Source organism: Martes martes (genome assembly GCF_963455335.1).
Source record: "Martes martes genome assembly, chromosome: 8".
Taxonomy (NCBI): Eukaryota; Metazoa; Chordata; class Mammalia; order Carnivora; family Mustelidae; genus Martes; species Martes martes.
The window spans coordinates 19,818,837-19,840,042 of NC_137895.1; the positions used below are offsets into that span (position 1 = coordinate 19,818,837).

Genomic DNA, 21,206 nt, shown 5'->3' on the forward strand with positions numbered 1-21,206 from the left:
ATGCAAAGCCAATAAGCATAGTAAGAGTTTAATCTTCTGAGTGACTGGAGAAATATAAAGCACACCCAAAGTAGTATCATTTATATACCTGATAGAATGGCAAAATTAAGAATATACTAAACAATGGGAACTCACTCTGTTGGTGGGGACTAAATTGGAAACCAGTTCACTTACTTATTATCATCCAGTTTATGACCTAGCAATTTCACACCTAGATTCTCCGCAAAAGCTTTAGCACATATGCATGAGATCAGAATTTCATAGTGGCATTGTTTATATAGGCTATGCTCTGAAAGCAACCCACATGTGCACGGCCAGGAAAATCAATGAATAAATTGTGGAAAGGAGGAACAATAAAATATTATACAGCAGTGAACATGAAAGAACTATGGCTACTCCTGATAATATAGATTTTCTTAGTGATGGGTGAAGTAAAAAGTGAGTGGAAGAATATTACAAAGAATATGGTACTTTTTGGGTGGCGGGGACGGGTACCCTCCACACACAAAAACCAAGCAAGGTTAAGGATACTTGTATGTGGAAACAAAAGTTAGAAAATGTGAGAGATGATGATTTACACAGAATTCAGGATAAGTGAGAAAATATCTCTGACCAGGGAATTGGGGGTGGGAAGGGAATGGGATGGAAGGGATTTCCTGACAAAATGCCAAGGGTTCTTCTGGTAAAATTCTGCTTCACAAATTAGGTCGTGTGTTCCTCGTGTTTCATAACTTTATATTCTGCACTTTTCAAGTACTATACAAGTTTAAAAAAAACAAACAGTCAGGAACATACCTCAAGAGCCCTAACACCCGCAGGCCACAGCCCGCAAGGCACTCTGGGTCAGCAGTCTCGTGGTCAGTTGTCCGTGGGGGCGGAGACTGTGGGTATTCTACACGCACGCGCACAGCCACCAGCCAATCAGCGACGCCTTCGGGCGAGGCGGCGCTGGCTTTTTTCCCGCGGGAATTCTGAGTTGCCTCAGAGGAGCGTCGCGCTGGCCTAGCGGACAGGCACTTCAGGTGAGGGGCTGGGGCCGCGGAGGCTGGAGTGGCAGCGACACTGTCCAGAGACCTGTACCTGTGGTCTTTGGCCATTGGGGTTTTTTTCATGCGTGAAGAGGAAAGGATTTTTTCTAGCACCGGCCTCCGAGCCAGAGGCTTCTCTGGATCTGTGAGGTAAATCTTTGCGACTGGCTCTACTAGGGGCCTCTGACAGAAAAATGAAGTCAGTGAACCTCACTGAGCGCAGGGCCTGGATCAGGCGAGGGGCAGGTGGAAAGCCGCGGGATGAAAGGGGGTCTCACTGGTCGCGATGCCCTGGGCAAGTTTATATCCGGGGAGCAGGGTGGGCCTTTGTCTGTCTGCAAGTCTCTCCCTCGCGCCCGCCCTAAACCCGTCAGAAACTGGGTGAACTAAGGGCTTCTCTTCCATTGTCCTCGATGTCTGTGTTGTGAACGTCTTAGGCGGAATTGTTATTTCTCAAGGCACACATTGCAGAACGTTTTTATTTTATTTTTATTTTGCTGTAAACTTATTTTGGGGCATGATCACAGGATCGAACCTGTCAACAACTGCAGTTTCACTTTGTGACGGAAATGCACAAACTAGATTCTAGCCCGAATTTAGCCGGAATCTGACAAGGGCGGGACTGAAATTCAGATCGCATAGCCCTCAGATGCCAACTCTCCGTCACCTCACACCTGGAATCAGGGTCGATGCTGTCATTATCTTCTTTGTTAATTTGGGCCAACAAAATAAGTGAGGAGATTCCTCTTTATTTGATACAGCTAATTTTGAAATTTACCAGTTTACTTAAATGGTGTCTTTGGATTCAGAAGATTTGAGAGATTTATTTTTTTTTAAATCAGAAAACATTTAAATATGGTGCCCTCTGGAAGAAAATATAAAGGGAAATCTGGGAAGACATCAATGGAGGATCAGGTTGTAAGAGCCTATGACTTTGAGAAGGAAGATAAAAAAGATCTGAGTGGTTCAGAGGAGGATGTTACCGAAGGTACAGTATATCTAATGTTGTTGGGCAGTGACCCTGTCCTGTAGTTCATTCCTTCCGGATGCACTGCATTTTAGACTATAATAAAAATTTATTTGTAAAGCATTTTCATGTACTTCATGTTTCTCATTTGGAGTTTGAAAAGTTTACACAGCATCTCGTACCTTTACAGTCATTATTCTCCAGATGTCTGCTTCGTAAATAAATAAATGAGTTTTATATAGCATAAATATCTGTATTATATAAAAATAAATAAAAACCTGGCTTACTATGACATTAGCACAGGAAGGCTTGCAAAATTCCTGTAAAATGGTCCTAGATCCTGATTTAATTCTATCTAAACTGCAGAGCAAGTACTGTATTTATATGTCTGCTTTAAAAAGTTACGTTGGCTTCGGCTCAGGTCATGATCCTGGACTTCCAGGATCGAGTCCCGCATCGGGCTCCCAGCTCTTTGCGGAGTCTGCTTCTCCCTCTGACCTTCTCCTCTCTCATGCTCTCTCTCACTCATTCTCCCTCAAATAAATAAATAAAATCTTAAAAAAAAAAAAAAGTTACATTGGCAAAAAAACCTAAAAGCCTCCAAATTAAGATAGTACATCATTAAAAATTACCAAAATGGAATAGTTTGAAAAATATTTTTCTTTTTTATTGTCAATGTAGGGAAGACTCCAGTAATTGAGAAGCATGGGAAGAAAAGGACTTCTGCAGCAGTATTTGAAGATATGGGGTGATGTGCTCAAAATAATTTTTGTGTGTTACATAAGCTACTTTAAGAAAAGTCTGCTTTGGTTGTCCAATGAATATTGTATGTAAAACACATTGTGTGATATTTCAATCCTTAATTTAAAAATTTCTAATGTAATTTCACAGGGGTGAAGTACAAAACATGCTGGAAAGATTTGGAGGTATGTTTTAAGAGATATTTTTCTTTTAAGATAATTATTTTAAACCATATAACATATAACCTCTGTAATAGGAAATGTTAATCAATGGACTATAAGACTGTTAATCTAATGCTTGTCCTCATATATAAGATTTTCCCTAAGTATGTGTGATTCAACTATATAGATTTCCTTACCTAATCTCCAGTTGTCAATGCGAAGAGTAAGAATGGTATTAACAATGGTGAGGTAAGATGGTGTTTTTATTTAATATATGTGTGAATTTAATGGACTGTGCAATTTTAGGACAAAAATGGAAGGGGAAAGTCTCTACTCCTGTTTATATCAACTTCCACAAACTCACAAAGCAAGTGTTAAAAACACACATATCTGTATATATGTCAGCTTTTCATTTTCTCAATTTAGTTATTTTCTATGACATTGCTGTGTTCTTTTCTTAGGGGCAGTATAAACTGAACCCTTTAAAATACCTCTTTATTTTATTTTTTACTTTATTAAACTATGTCATTTAGAAAGGTAACCCTGCTAGGTAGTGAGAAATATATAATCAGATAAAAAGTTTATAAACCTTAAATGGTATATTTAATATTAGTTACATTAACTGTGTTAGGGGATAGTGTTCTTTTTTTTTAAAGATTTTATTTATTTGAGAGAGAGAGAGAGCATGCATGAGCCAGGGGAGGGGCCACAGGGTGAGGGAGAGAAAAGCAGACTCCCTGACGAGCAGGAAGCCCAACACAGTGTGGGCTAGATCCCAGGTCCTGGAGATTGACCTGAGCCAAAGGGGGACATTTAACCAACTGAGCATCCAGGTGCCCCAGGGAATAGTATTCTTAAAAAAGAGCCAATATTTGGTTCCTCTATATGGATTATGTACTCAGTCAAGTCATTTTTGAAAGCTTTGCTCTATTTGTGGTAGAAAAATGTTTGTTTTATAATCTGTCTTCTAAATTTATCATAGGTGTATACTGGAAATATGGAATATTTGTATAATAATACAGATCCATCATGATTACTGAAAAAAATAATTATTGGTGGTAGATTCATATGCAGGTATTTAGCAAAGCAGTTTTATAGGACAAAAATGTCTTATAAAAAGCTCCAGAAATCATTGTCATAAACCTGAAACTAATCTATAACATTGTGTGTCAACTATACTTCAGTAAGAAAAAAATTTTCTTTTAGTAAGTGCAGGGAAAAAAAAGGTTCCATAGAAGTATTTAAAAGGGTACTTGAAGCTTTGCGCAGTGGCAGTATCGTAGCCAATGAGGTTTATCCGAGGCGCGATTATTGCTAATTAAAAGGGTACTTGAGTGAATTTATCAAGATACTTACTTAAATTAAGGTTTTTCTATGCTTGGTTTTTATCTCTTTTGATAAAAATTGTATTTGAAAGTATCACAGATTGTATTTTAAAAAAAATGGTTTTCTTAACTGTTTTTATCCTTTTTGGATTCTTTTTAGATTTTTAAATTTATTTATTTGTATGAGAGAGAGAACAAAAGGGGAAGGGAAGATGGCAGAGAGAGAAACAGACTCCCCACTCAGTAGGGAGCTGTGATGCAGGACTCCATCCCAGGACCCTGTGATCATGACCTGAGCCCAAGGCAGACACTTACTTGACTGAGCCACCGCCCCTTTTTGGATTCTTTTAAAATAATTTTGTGTGTTTCATATGATGAGTTCTAGCAATAACTCATATAAATGAGTTCTTTTAGTTGGAGAATATTTTACCAATTTGGAAAAATTTAGCCTTTATTAGTGTTTTCTCCTAAGGAAGTTAAAGGTCTGTCTTTGAGACTCCCCTTTCTTTTTTCATGTTTAGTTTTTTTCAATCATCTCTAAATTAAAAAATTAGCTCTAGGAAAATCAAAATAGGGATACTAATTGCCGAAAGCTTTCTTAGGAAAAAAAAAAAACAAATAATTTTGGCTTTTTAATATTATACCTACTTTAAGATTTAATTTATTTTTTTTAAAGATTTTATTTATTTATTTATTTGTCAGAGAAAGAGAGAGATTGAGAGAGAGAGAGAGAGAGAGAGAGCACAAGCTGGGAGAGCAGCAGGCAGAGGGAGAAGCAGACTTCCTGATTAGCAAGGAGCCTCAATATAGGACTCAATCCCAGGATCATGACCTGAGCTGAAGGCAGAGGTTTAACCTACTGAGCCACCCAGGCGTCCCTAAGATTTATTTTTAAATGTCTTTCCAAAACTGTTGAACCACCTATATATCCCTATTTAATTTAAATATGTGGGAACAAAATAATTTTCAACATTAAGTTTTAATGAATGTTTATTTTCAATAAAGCTGACATTAACAAGGCTCTTCTTGCCAAGAGAAAAAGACTAGAATTGTATACCAAAGCTTCTCTCAAAACTAGTAACCAGAAAATTGAACATGTTTGGAAAACCCAGCAAGAGCAAAGGTAAGGTTGTTGGTTTTTTCACAGCCATGACATTGTATCATTTCTTAGTATTCGTTGCTGCAAATTATGAAAAATACTGTCATCTTCTATTTGCCAGGGTCTCTAGTAAAATATATACTTGGCTTGATTTTCCTTTAAGTCCTTTAGTTCTATAACCTTCTTCATAGACTTGAGATATATTTCTTAGAAATCAATGCAGGTTATCTTTTTCTCCATTTAAATAACAACTGAGTTTTTTAAAGGTTATTCGTATTCATTATAGAAATAAACCCACTGAATAAAAATTGTCATATAAATTATTAGCCTTATGAGAGTTACCTATTTAACAATGTAGAAAAAGATCCGTCTTATTGTAAATACTACATCTGCGTGTTTTAGCTGAATTGACTTCATTGTTCTTTTTTACAAAATCTTTCTTGTACCAAAATGGGGAAGAAATTAAGTGGAATATTTTTATTTGGAAATCTTACATGATAAACATAATAACTTCACTGAATCTATTTATCATATCAGAACCTATATTTGGTTGGCAAAAATAAAAAACTTCTTGGAAATGAAATGGACCTTTCTGGAAAAATTATGCATATAATAAAACTTCCATAGTTTTTAAGAACTGAATCATGTTGAGAGGGCTTTTCTCTTAGCTGGTTAGAAAGAGAAATACTTCCAAAATCATAATTTTACTTTTTGGTTTCATATTTGAAAATTTAGGATGCCATTATTTCCTTCTTTAGTATTTATAAAGTATGTCAAATTTTGTTTTGAATGTTTTGGTTTAAAATATGAAAAATTCACTATTATGTTTTACAGGCAGAAGCTTAACCAAGAATATTCTCAGCAATTTCTGACTTTGTTTCAGCAGTGGGATATAGATGTGCAGAAAGTTGAGGAACAAGAAGAAAAACTAGCTGTTAGTATCACACTTAATTTTATAATCAATTACAACCAGTGTCAAGTAGAAATGGAGAGCCTAGCTATGTGGTAGATCTATGATAGTCAGCTTGGTTCCATTACCCATGCTGGCTATGTGTTTTGTTCCTGCTAAATGGTAAGCCAGAGAATTACAGGCACATACCCTACTTACAAAAGCTGTTGGCCTTTGCTTCCAATATTGGTTGTGATCCTTACAGTTCCAAGTGACAGAAATTGTGAAAGTACAAAGGAAGGATTATTAGTTTATATAAAAGAAGTCCAGGGGTAGTTTAGCTAGTTTAGTTTCAGGCATAGCTGAATGGGTATAAGGAAGGACTGCCCTATATAGTGTCATTTGGGCTCTGTGTCCAGTCCTTAATAGGCGCTTTCAATATGGTAAGCAAGATAGCTTCTTGCAACTTAAACTTGCTATAAGCTTAGTAACTGGGATTTTATCAAAAACTGGCAGAAAGAAAAATCCTGTGGAGGAATATCACTGATCTAGTTTGGATCATTTGCCCATTCCTGAACCAGTCATTATGGTCAAACCATAGTTTACTCTTACTGGCCGGACTTGAATTTCATGCCCATCTCTATGGGAGGTGGAAGTGAGCCCCACCCATATATATGTAACTACATTAACTATCCTTTTATTTCATTCTTTAATTTATAAAATTATCACACATTTCTTATTTAAGAGCTCAGGTACTATTCATATTAAATGATTTTAGGGGTTGTTTGGTCAGCTCAGTTTTGGAAATGTTAATATGAAACATCCAAGGGGATGTGTTGAGTAGGCCATTGGTATAGGTGTCTGGAGTTCTGGAAAGAGATATGAATTGAACACACAAAGTTGGGAATTCTCAACATAAAGACAGCATTTAAGCCATGAGTTTGCACAAGATCACCAAGGGAGTAATTGTAAATGTAAAAGGAGGTCTAAGGACTGAGCTCTGGAGTAAGTACTTCAATGTTTAGAGTTCAAGAAGATGAGAGAGAACCAGTAAAAGAGACTGAGAATGAGTGGCCTGTAATAGGTGGGGGGTAAAATGACTCCAAGTGAAGTCAAGAAAGCCTTTTAAGAGGGAGAGAGGATTAGCTTTGTCATATGTTCCTTATGGGTGAAATAGGAGGGGATTTGGCAATGTGAAGGTTGTTGGTGTTCTTGAGCAGAATTATTTTGGTAGAAAAGGGAGTGCAAAAACTTGACTAGAATGCATGTAAGAGGGGCGCCTGGGTGGCTCAGTGGGTTAAACTTCTGCCTTCAGCTCAGGTCATGATCTCAGGGTCCTGCGATCAAGCCCTGTAGCAGGCTCTCTGCTTAGCAGGGAGCCTGCTCCCCCCACCTCCCCCTCTGCCTGCCTCTCTGCCTACTTGTGATCTATCAAATAAGCAAAAATCTTAAAAAAAAAAAAAAAAAGAATGCATGTAAGAGAGAATAGGAAAGAAAGAAACAGGGTTGTTGGCCTGAGTAGAAAAGGAATAGTGTGTGGTTTTAAGAATGGAGAAAGAGCAACATGTTTATGTGCAACAAGAATATTCTTGAGGGAAAAATAAAAAGTAATGGAAAGAGGAGGACAGTTGTTGAATTCTTAAGAATGGTTGGAACATGTGAAGAAATTGGTGGTAGCAGAGAACAGGGATAGTTCATCCTTAAAAACAAGGAAGAAGGTGGAGTAGATGAGCACAGGTGTAGGTGCATAGGTAGAAATACTGATGGATACTCAAAGTTCTCTTTGGATTATTCTATTTCTTTAGTGAAATAATTAAGGTCCTTGGATGATAGAAAACATGTTTCTTTTTGAGGTCAAATGAGAAGGTATAAAATATTTTCCTGAGTGGATCAGCAAATGGACTAGGGAAATATAATTTCCAAGCAGCACTAAGGATCAAATTTCGGCTTGTGATCACAGTGATCATAATTTAAAGTGAGGCGTGTCACCATAATTGTGGGGTTTTCTCCAGTCATGACCAGCGGCAGGGATGTAGGCAGAATAGCTGGAGCATTGAATTTTCGGGAATGGGGTTTACCCAAACAAGCATGACAATAAAAATTGGGCAGGATATATATACTCCTTTCATATGAAGGGAGTAATTATGATTGACCATATAATTTAAACTGGGAAGGAAGAAAGTGAGGACATAGGAATATGGATAGGGGACAGTGAAAACTAGGCATAGGATGAGTGGATTTTACGTATTGATAGAAATTATTGAGTTGTAGTACTAAGAGTGTACCAAGTACTAAGTACAAAGAGTACTTGGTAAGCAAGTAGTGGTTGGATAGTGGGCTATAGGAGAAACAGCATGAATAATGATTAGATCTGGATTCTGGAAACATACTCTGGAATTATCCTGGTATGACCAAACACTGGCTGTGAAACTGGAAAAATAATCTATGTGCCTCACTTTCCTTATCTATGAAAGGGGAGTAATAATACCCATCTCATGGAATTGTTTCAAGGATGAAATGAGTTCATACATAATATGTTAATTTAAAGAGTTCAGAGTGTTATCTAACAGAGTTAATATGACATTTTCTACTATTAGTACTATGTAGAAGTTGTAGTTATTGGCAGTGACAAAATCTAGGATATAAGCATGTACATGAATGGCTGAAGTAGGGTGGGGGACAAAAGCCATTGGTGGAACGTAGGAAGGAACTGAAACATCAGCATTATTGGAAGGTTCATTATGTGTTGATATGGAAAGCACCAAGAATTAAAACATATTTTGAGTATTGTTGGGTTGCCTGGGTGGCTCAATCAGGTAAGCGTCTGACTCTTCTTTTTGGGGGGAGGGGTTAGGATTTTATTTATTCTTCAGAGTGAGCAAGAAAGCACAAGCAGGGGCAGATGAAGGTGGAGATGCAGGCAGAGGGAGAAGTAGACTCCCTGCTGAGCAAGGAGCCCAATGCAGGACTCCATCCAAGGACCCTGGGATCATGACCCAGGCTGAAGGCTATCACTTAACCAACTGAGCCACTCAGGTGTGTCCCTAAGCATCTAACTCTTGATTTCAGGGTTGTGAGTTCACATGGAGCCTAAAACAAAACAACGTATCTTGAGTATTGTTAAGTGTTCCTACTCAGTGACTGGTAGGATTATTACTGTTGTGTATTAGTGGTGAACTTGGTCATAATAGTTAAAACTGTTGACTTATAAACCATTCCTTTTAAGTTTAATGTAGAATCATTTTTTTACTAAATTTTAAATTATACCGAAATTGTTATAATTTTTTTCTTTTACATTTGTAGAACATGTTTCGACAGCAACAAAAGGTTTTTCAACAATCTAGAATTGTTCAGAGCCAGAGACTGAAAACAATCAGACAGTTATATGAGCAGTTCATAAAGGTCTGTTGTATTTGGTTATGTAATACCTTCTTATATAACATTATATTTGGAAGTAGAAGATAATTTTTTCCTTTTAAGGGGAAAAACATTTTGCTCATACATTTTAAATTCTTAACTACTTTCCATTTTGATTTAAGTGTTGAATATATTTTTACCATTCTAATGTTTTTATGGGGAGTCTTCAAAACAGGAAATGGTAAATTGGGAATTTTACCTAAATGTACATAATGTGCATAAAATTCATACTTTAATAGTTCTGTCTTAACTGAAAATAGGAAGTCTGTAAGTCATTTCTAGGTAGTCTTTTACTTGTCTTTTTATCTCCAGTGTTTGCTAAATAGAAAGTACCCAATTGAAAATGAAGAATTTTTTATTTTCTAATGTAATATATACATATTTTATGGCATATTTCCTTTTAGGATTATTACAGTGACAAAACATGGCTTTATTTGCCATCTTATAATCATAAAGCCATATGATTAAAAACTTGTAGATTAAGAATTATCTGACATATTTTAGCAAATATTAACACATTAGCAAATAATGGTTTGTGGCATTGACCTCTTCTTACCCATGCAGATATATTATTTTTTAGTAACTGTTCATAGTAGTTCATTGTAATCCTACACATACTTTTTTCTTTCTTTTTTTTTTTTTTGATGTGGGGATTCTTTTAGATAATCTTGTTCAAATGTTAAAATGTCACCCTTTTAAAGGAATCAGGATGCTCTGAGTAAACTAGTAGTTTTAGACCAATTATTTTTAAAGAACTTTAATATGTATGTAAACCAAAGTTACTTTTAAAAGTGTTTCCAGTCAGCTTGCTCTAAGGCTGCCTAAAAACCATTTAATTGGTGTTAAGATGAATGAAGTACTAAAGATTTCTTCTAAATCTTATCACTATATGTTACCACTCAGGCTAGGAATTTTAGTATTGTATTTGACTTCTCCATCTCCCTTATTCTTCATACCGTTATTAGTAGGTCCAGTAATTTTTACTTCTGCTGTGGTTCCTTTTTTTAATTCCCAGAGCTAATTTCCTAGTTTACAACCACATCATTCTTTGCTTATCCTGTTAAACCTCAGCTGATTTTTTTTCTGTTCTCCAAACTACCCTTCATAGGTCTGTCATATTACTTTCCTAAAACGTCTCTTCTGAAAAAGTCAGTTTCTCATTTTCAGTTCTTATTTATTCAAGTTCCCTCCCATAATATGATTTTCTTTCTGCTTCAGTTATTACATTTGTCCGGTAATCCTCACACGTCCAGATAACTGCTTTCTCTAAACTCACTGTGTACTTCCATGCTTTTACTTATGCTCTTGCTCTAAAATACTTTTAATTACTTTTTCTTTATTAAATCTTGCTCTTTTGCCAAATAAATTGGAGTTAATCCCTATTTTCTACTACATAGCTACAAGTTGCATTTCCATTCCTACTATAAAATTTGGCGTTATTTTTGTTTCTTCTTACAGGAATAAGGGAGTGATCATGTATTAATATTTTTTATTTTCTCCACAACACTTAATAATATAATACTTTTTATATAGTAGGAGTTAGGATCACTATTTGTTAGATGAAAAAGTTTTATAATGTAATTTGTTTTTCATAAATTGAAAAGAGGTATATTACAGATCATTTTATTTCTTATGAATTCCCATCACACTATTAGTCATAATAACATAACTACCTGATATTTAGAAAGCTTACTAGAAATTTTAAAAATTAAGGTATTCCTTTTTTGTTCTATTTTGACCTTAGCAGCTAATTAACCCAGTATTTCGAGCAAAATACATTACTGTTATACCTCCTATAATAATATTTGATCTATGTCTGATGCTTTTATTCCTTTAATGGGTATTTTGGTTTCCAGTATTACTTAGAATATTTTCATTTGGAATAAATAATGCACATTATTTGAATACTAAAAAGTTCCTACTTTTGAAAATTAATTCTACAAGTTTAGAATCTGAGATGGAAAGTGGTAGTTTGTAACTGAACTAGCCTTTTGTGTTTTAGAGTATGGAGGAGTTGGAGAAGAATCACGATAGTCTACTTACTGGTGCACAAAATGAACTTAGAAAAGAAATGGCTATGTTGCAAAAAAAAATTATGATGGAAACTGTAAGTCATTACATTTTGAATTGAAAAAAAGGAGTAATGCAAGCATTGAAATATTTTATTTGCTGAAATATGTATAACACTTATCTAAAAATTAAACAAATGTTTAATATTTCCTTTCCTGTAACAGCAGCAGCAAGAGATGGCAAGTGTTCGAAAGTCTCTTCAGTCCATGTTACTCTGATGACTCTTTGAAGGAAGAACTTGAACCTAAGTAATATGATACAATTACAACATTAGCTAAGAGGCATGTAATTCTTTTAGAGTGGTTTAAAAATTCTAGTTTAAAATAATACATTGTGTTAATTGTTAGCTTAAGTGCAAGACCCTTTCTTCTGTTAACCTTCAGATAAAGCTGAACAGTTATGTGAGTCCAGATCTTTAATAGTGAATTTTTCTCTTTAACACTTGTTAATTAACATTTAGCAATAAAGATGATTTAATTTCAGCTTTTGGCTTCTGTGTATTTGTATTAGTCCCAAAAGTTAGAAAGCACAAGTATAAAAGGTGACATTGTTTTTCTTTAAGGAAAAATATACAAAACTATGTTCTATGTACATTCCACTGTATATACTGAAGTTACACAGCCAATTCCAATGAAAATGCGGTTTTAAAAAAAAATCTATTCTATTGACTTACATAATTTATTAAAAGCAACCCAAGTTTGTGTTCTGAAATAAATAAAACTGCTAAAAACCATTAAGAAAACCACACAAGATATATAGCTATCAGTTTTAAGACATGGATTTGTGAATATGTCATTTCCATAAAGACATCAAAAAGCCATTTAACTGGGCTTGGTCCATAATTAAATGACACATGCCCTTAGTAATTATTAAGATCATATCATTAACATACCTAATTACTTATGGTTTAAATATTTCACATCTGTCTTTAATACCTAGTAAATATTTTGTTTGAAAATAGTTTGTTTTAATATTCAGTAAATATATGAAGTTTGATTATATTCCTTTCCAAACCTGAACAGTTGACTTCATACCTTGTCACTAAAAATTTGCATTTTTTAAACAGAATAACATATGAAACACTGGGATTTAGTAAATATTAAACTTTCAGCATTTGTTTGAAATATATCAGCTAAACTTACTATCTTTTGCTGAAATTGCTTTCATTAAATCATTCAAAATGAAAAATATCCCCACTAGGAGGAGAAGATTGATTTTCTCCTGTTTTTTCATGTTTTAAACTTTAATTTTTGCCCCATGACCCACCTTTACCTTAGTTTTAAGGTGTTCCAAGTTTTAAAAAGCAAGTGCATACTGATTCTCTTTTTTTAAACTATGATAACTTATATAGGAAGAAATTAATGATTATCTAATATCAAGGAGCCAGTTTCTAAATTTTGTAAAGGACTTCTTTTAAGCCAAAATTTATGCTGGAGTCTAAATCTTTTTTTTTTTTTTTAAAGATTTTATTTATTTATTTGACAGAGACACAGAGAAAGAGCGTACACAAGCAGGGGGAGCGGGAGAGGGAGAAGCAGGCTTTCTGCCAAGCAGGGAGCCCAATATGGGCCTAAATCCCTGGACCCTGGGATCATGACCTGAACCAAAGGCAGCCACTTAACAACTGAGCCACCCAGGCGCCTTTGGTATCTAAATCTTAAGTACCATTCAAACACCTAAAAAAGTCCTATTTGAGTTTGAGTAAAAGTTAGAAGCAAAATAAACACTCCAGAGTGGTCTCTGTGTACTTAATTCACATATTTTTTCCTTTCAAGGAATATCAACTTTCACTATTTTTTCAATATACCTTTTTATTGCTTAATATATAGTATGTGTTCATTACTCCTTTATTTTTTGATTATTTCATCATATGCTTTATGGTCTACAGAACTGTTGGGTAGAATTAAAAATAAGGTAAGATGGGGAGTCTGAGTCACAATGAGCAACATAAACTTTTAAGTGAGAGTGGAAAGATAAGATCAGTACATAACCTATTTAGTGATGGGATGACTGATAATTATATTATCCCCCTTTCCTCATGAGTCATCTATTTGAGGTAACTTTTGCTGATACTCTAAAGGGAAGATATTTTTGCCATGTTGTCATAAATTACTAATATTCTTTTTTCTTTTTAGAGATTTGTTGAGAGAGAGCATGAGGTGGTGGGAGTGGAGGGAGAAAGAGTATAGGGAGAAGGAGAAGCAGGCTTCCAGCTGAGCAGGGAACCTGGTGACTAGGGGCTGATTCCAGGACTCTGGGATCATGACCTGAGCAGAAGGCAGAGGCTTAACTGACTGAGCCACCCAGGAGCCCCATAAATCACTAATTTGCTTATATCAACTTTGCTTTAGCTACTTTATGTTTCATAAAAGGGGTTCTTTAACGTCCACTTTTTTTATGACAATGAAATTTTAACAGAATATCAAGGAATGATGTATAAAAATTCATTTGCTTTTCTGAACTGGTAAGACAAATTCCTTTTACTAAAAAAAGTATAGAAAATTCTGGTAGCCCCTTTAAATTCTAGTTGCAAGCAAGTATTTCCTTTTATACAATAGTAATTAACATAACTTGAAAAACTGCTAATTAAAAAATACGGTTTCTTATAACATCATTTGTTTCAGTAACTACAGTATTACAATTCATGCACTTATGCAGTATTATGAACTCACTTGTCAAATTTTTGCAACTGAAGTAAGCATCACCCTTAAGATGGCTAAAATCCTTTAAGCCCTGAATTTTTATGTAATCCTTTAGCAATGAAAACCCCGAGTATCTGACAAAGACTTTTGAGACAGAGACTGATCTTTAGAACGACAGTGGTTTACTTTCTTGTCCTTAGAAAATTGAAATATCTTTCTTTGATTTTGTTTCTAAGTTATAGATTGTAATACTCTGATAATACCTGTGATCAAAATGTTGATACACAATGAGGACTTCACAACTGAAATAAACAATGGAATCTACAGGACTTAGTGTTTTATATTCAAATATAACCTTATTTATTGTATACTAGCCTCCTGCAAAGGGGAATTTCCTTCACTCATAGGTTCCCCTAACTGCTTCTCCTCTTTTCCTTGGGCTATTAGTCAATATGCTTGTGAACCTGTTCAGGTGCTTCATGATATGAAGTCTTGAAGATATTTAGATGAAGGTGTCTTGAAATTTGCAGGCACAAAGCACTAAAGTACATCATCATATCAAATGAAGAAATGACCTTTGGAAGCAAAAAAAAAAAAAAAAAAAAAAGAAACGTATTATGGTCTATTTTTCCTGAAGCAGCACATATTTTTCTGTTCCCCCTTCCTATCCCCCTGGATCTCACACCTTAATCTAAAATTCCTCAATGAAAATACTACATTTTAGAGTACTTTCATATATTTCATATTTGGACCTCACTATAATCCTCTAGAACATGCAATGTATTTCACAGTTATAAGAACTGAGGCTCAGAGTGGTAAAACTCCTAGACAAAAATACAAAAGTTGGAAGATAACAAAATTGGTCTTCTGATTCCACATTCTTTAAATTTTCTGCTGTGCAACAAAGCCTAAATTTTCTATTAGAAGGATTACCAGTCACTATTAATAAAATCATTCCATCATATACATTTCTTTTTCCTTTGAGATGGTTGTAAGAAAATAAAGGCCTGGAAAAGACACCTTACTTGAGGGGAAGCATATACAAAATTCTGCTGAATACAAAATTAAAGAGGAAGGCACACTCTAAAAATTCTACCAAAGACAAGGAGGAAATGCTTCCTTTCAGAGAGGGAGGCTCACAGCTCTACCAGTGGAGAGGGAATTCTCACCTATGAGGGGAAAATCTCCCATATCATTTACTTGAAAAGCTCTATCTGATCCTTTTCTCTCTGAAGTAAGAAGCTTTTGTGTAAGGATGCTAAAGGGCACATATGTTTTGTTTGGTCCACATAAGTGTTTTCTGTTCTTGATTTAAATTGTGGTCCACATAGTGTTTTAGAGAAAAATTCAATTTGCCTTCCTCACCATAATCTCTATCACTGGCATAAACCAGGCCAACTCACTCACTATAAGATAGATGCTTGAATTTTTAATACCTGGTGTTTTAATTATGTTAAACATAATTAAATTGGTAATATATATGCAAGCTTAGTAAAAGAAACCCTACATTGAATTTTTGGATATTTTGAATAATCACCCCTATTTCTTAGATGTTTTGGAGCCCTAAAAATACATATACTGGATAGAAAATAAAAGGAAATTATTCTGATTTTCAAACACTTTTTAGACTATTTTCTGAAAAACTTCCAAGGATTAAGATTTATATCTCACCACCATTTGAAGAATGAAAGACTTCTGAATTGCCATGAATGGATATTAAGCTATTTACTCCAGAAAAAAGAATAATAATAGAACCTAGTATAAAGAATCATCAGATGTACTTCTGTGGTTTGTGCGCAGAACAGATATATTTCAATGCCTAAGTCTAACAAATAGGGTACGTTATTCAAATTATCAAGAGATTCACTGAAGGATTTCTTTTAGCACACTTTAATATGTATTTATCTATCACTAACAATTAGGTGAAAGTCATCAAGGTCCAAAGGTAGGGGAAAACAGAGCAAAGTTGTTCAGAACCATCATTAATTGAAGACCATAAAGATAATGTCTCAATTAAAAAAATTGAATAATGCTCCCTTTATCCATGTTTGTGATTAAGGTGTTGCCAATAGTGATTTTCTTTTCCTCAGAGCTAGAGCTCTCTTAAGTGCATAATTTTGTGTTTTATAATCAATTTGAGTAGAAACTAATATATATATTATCTGTACCACTTTCTTAAGCTGGACATATTCAATGAGAATTTAACCTTTGCTTGATGAGTCATCATTATTGATATAAGTTACGCACTGTCCTCAAGAGCCAAACAGATATGTCAGGTTGCTTACTTCTAGAACAAAATGGTCCCAGAACCCTATAATTGGTAGTACTGTTTTTTTCTGTTTTGTTTCTTCAATATTAGCTGACAGTTCTTGATGTAATAAGGGCCCACATATTCTAACACTAATTCCATCTAATTCACCTGTTACCTGCTATAAACTCAGAAAAATTCTAATAAGCTTAAGTAAAAGTCAGACACCTAAAAAAGTATTTGCTGTTCTCTGGGCAGAGTGAAGTGATTTTTGACATCTTTGTATTGTTTTTGGTAGGGGAGAAAGATCTATTTTTAAGGTACACAATTGGGTTTTTAAGGATTTAAGTTGTTGAAAGCCTAATCTCCAGATAATCTGGGCCATTTCTATACACACACATACACACACACAAAACACAACTCACAGCTTAAAAGGAGTTAATTTTAAATATTCAGAAACATTTACAATATAGACTAGATAGTAAGACTATCTGCTATCTCACTGAAATGACTCTTAAGCATAGGGTTATCTGACATCTATTAAAAATAAATAAAAATCTTAGCAGGAAAGAACTTACCATTGCTATCCAAAGAACAACATACTCGTCTACAAAATTATTAAAGTACTGGTCTAAAAATAAAAGACCTGGGCCAAAAAAGACAGTGTCTTGAAGATACAGTTCACTTTTGGTCATGTGAGCTATCTATAAAAAAGTAAACAAAATAATTTCACTATTAAATTTTAAATATTTTAGCTTTTATTTTTCAGGAAAGAATTATAACTTTAATTCACTGTTAAGACAAAAATAGAGACCATTTTTCTCACATTTAATATGGAAATGCTAATTCTAAAATTTCTCAAATTCATAACGGGTAGCTCATTAAAGTTCCCAATATTTAAATTCCTTGATATCAGAAAGCTATAGTTGACAATATAGCTAAACAGATAATTAAAAGAACTTAGCATACAGAAAAGAAACTATCTCCCTGAATATAACATTAACCCATTCATAGTTTCACTTGGAGCATAAATAGCTAACTATTTATTATAATGATAATGCCACTGAAAACCTACCCATTTTATGAAATAGTTTCCAGCCTTGTATTTGAGGACCAAGTACATTATTTATACCATGAAATATAAATAAAAGAATTTCTTACCACCAATTTTTGTGAAATTTTAGCAAAGACACATCCAAACATAAGGGTATAAAGACAAGGATGCTTTTCAAACACATTAGTTGCTGACTTTTTATAGATCATTATTGCCAATATAATAATTATTCCTATGTGGAGTCCAGGTGATAAGACACTAGTGCCCTACGGGATAAATCAGAAAATCAGCATCATATTTTAACATTGCATTCATCACAGTGCAAACATTTTCTGAACATCTATTTTGTGTTAGGAATTAAACACCTAAAGAAGAATATAATGGAGTATACGGACTAAAGGAGTATGTAGACCTTAACTGTGCCTTCAAACTTCCATTAAACCCTAGGGTTACACAGAGGTAACATAGTGCCACAGATGTGGATTTCAATTTTATATGTACACACATTTTAAACTACCACTAAAAAATATGACTTATTCTATACCAAATTTTACTATGCTGAAAGCCATTAATATTTGATTGTCACGTTAACATATTTTTGTGCAGATATCAAAATAAAGCTTTAACCTGTCAATTTTTTTACTTATTTTTTTAAAATTTTATTTTTAACTAATCTTTACACCCAAAGTGGGGCTTGAACGTATAACCCTGAGGTCAAGAGTCACAAGCTCTATCAACTAAGCCAGCCAGGCACCCCAACCTCCCAATTTTATAAAATAAATTAACATTACACTGATAGGAAAAGTTTAATTCTGCCCTAGTCTCTCTATATATCAACACCCCTCACCCTTGCCATTTTTTTTTTTTAAGATTTTATTTATTTATTTGAGAGAGAGGCAATGAGAGGAGAAGGTCAGAGCGAGAAGCAGACTCCCCGTGGAGCCGGGAGCCCGATGCGGGACTTGATCCCAGGACTCCAGGATCATGACCTGAGCTGAAGGCAGTCGTCCAAACAACTGAGCCACCCAGGCGTCCCACCTTTGCCATTTTTGTGTTTAGACTGCAAATGCTCTCTTGTGTAACACTGTAAATCCAACCCATTACATTTTTATCCATGTGAATCAGATTCTCTCAGTACTGCTTATCCCAAACAAAATACTGAAATAAATTTGGTATTAAGGTTTACTAAATCTAGAACTACCAATTTAAATATATTCATTAAAACAGCATTATTCTTGTTTATTGTTTATATGTTATATTAGAATTTACTAGTAAATTTACTAGTAAATTCTAGAATTTAGAATTTACTAGAATAATTACTAGAATTACTACTAGAATTACAGTAGTAAGATTATAAACACAATAAATACTATTATACAAACTGTGCATAATAAAATATGTATACTACATATATAGCATACATATGTATATAATACATATAATAAAATATACATATTATATATAATAAAATATGTATATGTTAATAAGTTATAAAAATTTAGACTAATAGTGCTTTTATCTGTATTATGGTTTTGTAGATTTTATTCAAGAAAATCTGCTGCTGGGGATCCTGGGTGGTTCAGTTGGTTAAGTGTCTGCCTTTGGCTCAGGTCATGGTCCGGAGGTCCTGGGATTGAGCCCTGCATAGAGCTCCTTGCTCAGCAGGGAGTCTGCTTCTCCCACTCCCTCTCTCCCCTGCTCATGCTCTCTCTCTGCTTGCTCTTTCTCTCTCAAGTAAATAATATCTTTTTTTAAAAATGCTAAAAAAAAATATGCTGCTAAAAAATATGGAAAATCACCTGTATAAGAGTTAGAAATCAACCACTTCTTAGTCATAGTGTTTGATTTTTATGTCTTCCTTCAAACATTTATCACTTACTTCTTAATAAAATATTCTCTGAAGTGGACACTGATCCTCACTAAATCTTATTTTCTTTAGTAAATTTCATGTTGCACGTAGTACTCTAGTTTATCATCCATGGTCAAGAAACAAGTATTCCTAAGTACCTCACACATAATACTGTACTGAGGTCAACTGACTACACACCTCAGAAAATGACTAATTTTTCCAAATGCATCAGGGGCTTCCGTATCTAAATACGTTTTACACTTTGCTTCAGGATTATATATATGAAATGTATTCAGAAAGACTGATTATTTATGAATTATGTGGATTCCTTTGAAACTGTCTCAAGAGCCAAATTATGTCATTTCAGAGTACAAGGCTTATTTTTTTTTTCTTACTAAAAATGCCATTTTTCATGTTTATTACTTTTATTCAACCTGGCTCCATGACTTTGGCTTTTTCTCAAAATCAAATCTACTGTTAAAGGACAGAAATTCTGAACCACAGCACCAAAGAAATCAAGAGAGTAAGCTATAGCCCAAATGATTCTAAAATGACATTCCAACAATGTTTGTTTGTTTGTTTTAAAGATTTTATTTATTTATTTATTTGTCAGAGAGAGAGAGAGAGAGAGTGAGTAAGTGAGCACAGGCAGCCAGAGTGGCAGAGGGAGAAGCAGGCTCCCTGTGGAGCAAGGAGCCCGATGTGGGACTCGATCCCAGGATGCTGGGATCATGACCTGAGCCGAAGGCAGCTGCTTAACCAACTGAGCCACCCAGGCGTCCCTCCAACAATGTTTTAAAAAACTTTTTTTTCTTTTTCAGTAGGCTCTGGGGCATGGAGCCCAATATAGGGCTTGAATTCACCACCCTAAGATCAAGACCTGAGGGGGGATGGATGCTCAACCAACTGAGCCACCCAGGTACCCCCAACAGTGTTTTGATAAAAAATGACATCACTGGACTGAGTACTTATCTTCTTATGTTTGTCTTAAAGATGACAGGATGGTTTTTAAAAACATAGATATTATGTTTGTTTAGAAGTTGGCAGGGATTCTGACTCTTTCCCACATAAAAGTATTGAAGAAGTTTAAAAAAAAAATAAATATATATATGAATAAATACAAAAGTATTATAGCATGAGCAAAGTGTAAAAAAAACCCCAGAAACACAAGGTGTACCTATTCAACATAAGAATTAAGGTTTAAAATTTCACCTTTTAAAATATAAGAATAATTTTTAAAATATATTCCAGTGAAACATCTGTAACATTTATTTCATGAGTAATAAATTGCCCTGTATGTGAAGCCATGACCTTTGGCAACTTTCTTGCTATTAAATAAGGAACTCATTTCCTTCTTCTCCTCTCCCCTATTAGAGTAAGGCACAAGAAAGCAAATGGCCACTCAATTTTGTACAGTAATGAGACAGTGGATGATTAAACAGGATGTCAGAAAAGTCTACTAAGAAAAAGGCTGTAGAAAGGAAAAATGCTTTATCGGTCAAAACTTTTTTTTTAAAGACTTTATTTGAGAGAGAGCATGCAAAGGAGAGAGCACAAGCAGAGGGAGCAGCAGCGGGAAGAGGGAGAGGGAGAAGCAGACTCCCTACTTAGCAGGGAGTCCAATGTGAGTCTCCATCCCAGGACCCTGGGATCATGTCCTGAGCAGAAGGAAGCTGCTTAAACACTGAGCCACCCCAAGCACACCCAGTAAAAACT

The 21,206-nt window shown here is 34.6% G+C and overlaps 2 protein-coding genes across 3 annotated transcripts in view; one reads left to right on the forward strand and one right to left on the reverse strand.

Moving 5' to 3' along the window:
• Positions 1–1,868: 1,868 nt before the first annotated feature.
• Positions 1,869–11,758, forward strand: SYCP3 (synaptonemal complex protein 3; the record flags this gene model as incomplete). The annotated part of the gene is made up of 7 exons (XM_080811277.1): positions 1,869–2,016; positions 2,677–2,743; positions 2,887–2,921; positions 5,228–5,345; positions 6,156–6,255; positions 9,514–9,612; positions 11,630–11,758. The coding sequence occupies exons 1-7, from the start codon at positions 1,884–1,886 to the stop codon at positions 11,756–11,758; spliced, it is 681 nt and encodes a 226-aa protein (XP_080667403.1). The 5' UTR covers positions 1,869–1,883.
• A 13-nt stretch (positions 11,759–11,771) lies between these two features.
• The window catches only part of CHPT1 (choline phosphotransferase 1), a 31,834-nt gene continuing 22,399 nt past the window's right edge, over positions 11,772–21,206 (reverse strand). The window contains exons 6-9 of one of the 2 annotated variants that reach the window (XR_013967267.1): positions 17,749–17,907; positions 17,166–17,291; positions 14,715–14,914; positions 11,772–11,941 (exon numbers count right to left, since the gene is read on the reverse strand). Coding sequence is in view for 1 of the 2 variants with exons in the window: in XM_080811276.1 (XP_080667402.1) it covers positions 11,897–11,941; positions 14,804–14,914; positions 17,166–17,291; positions 17,749–17,907 (441 nt within the window). In the remaining variant the exon portion in view is untranslated. The remainder of the gene's footprint in view (positions 11,942–14,714; positions 14,915–17,165; positions 17,292–17,748; positions 17,908–21,206) is intronic. The other variant, XM_080811276.1, reaches the window with a different exon arrangement.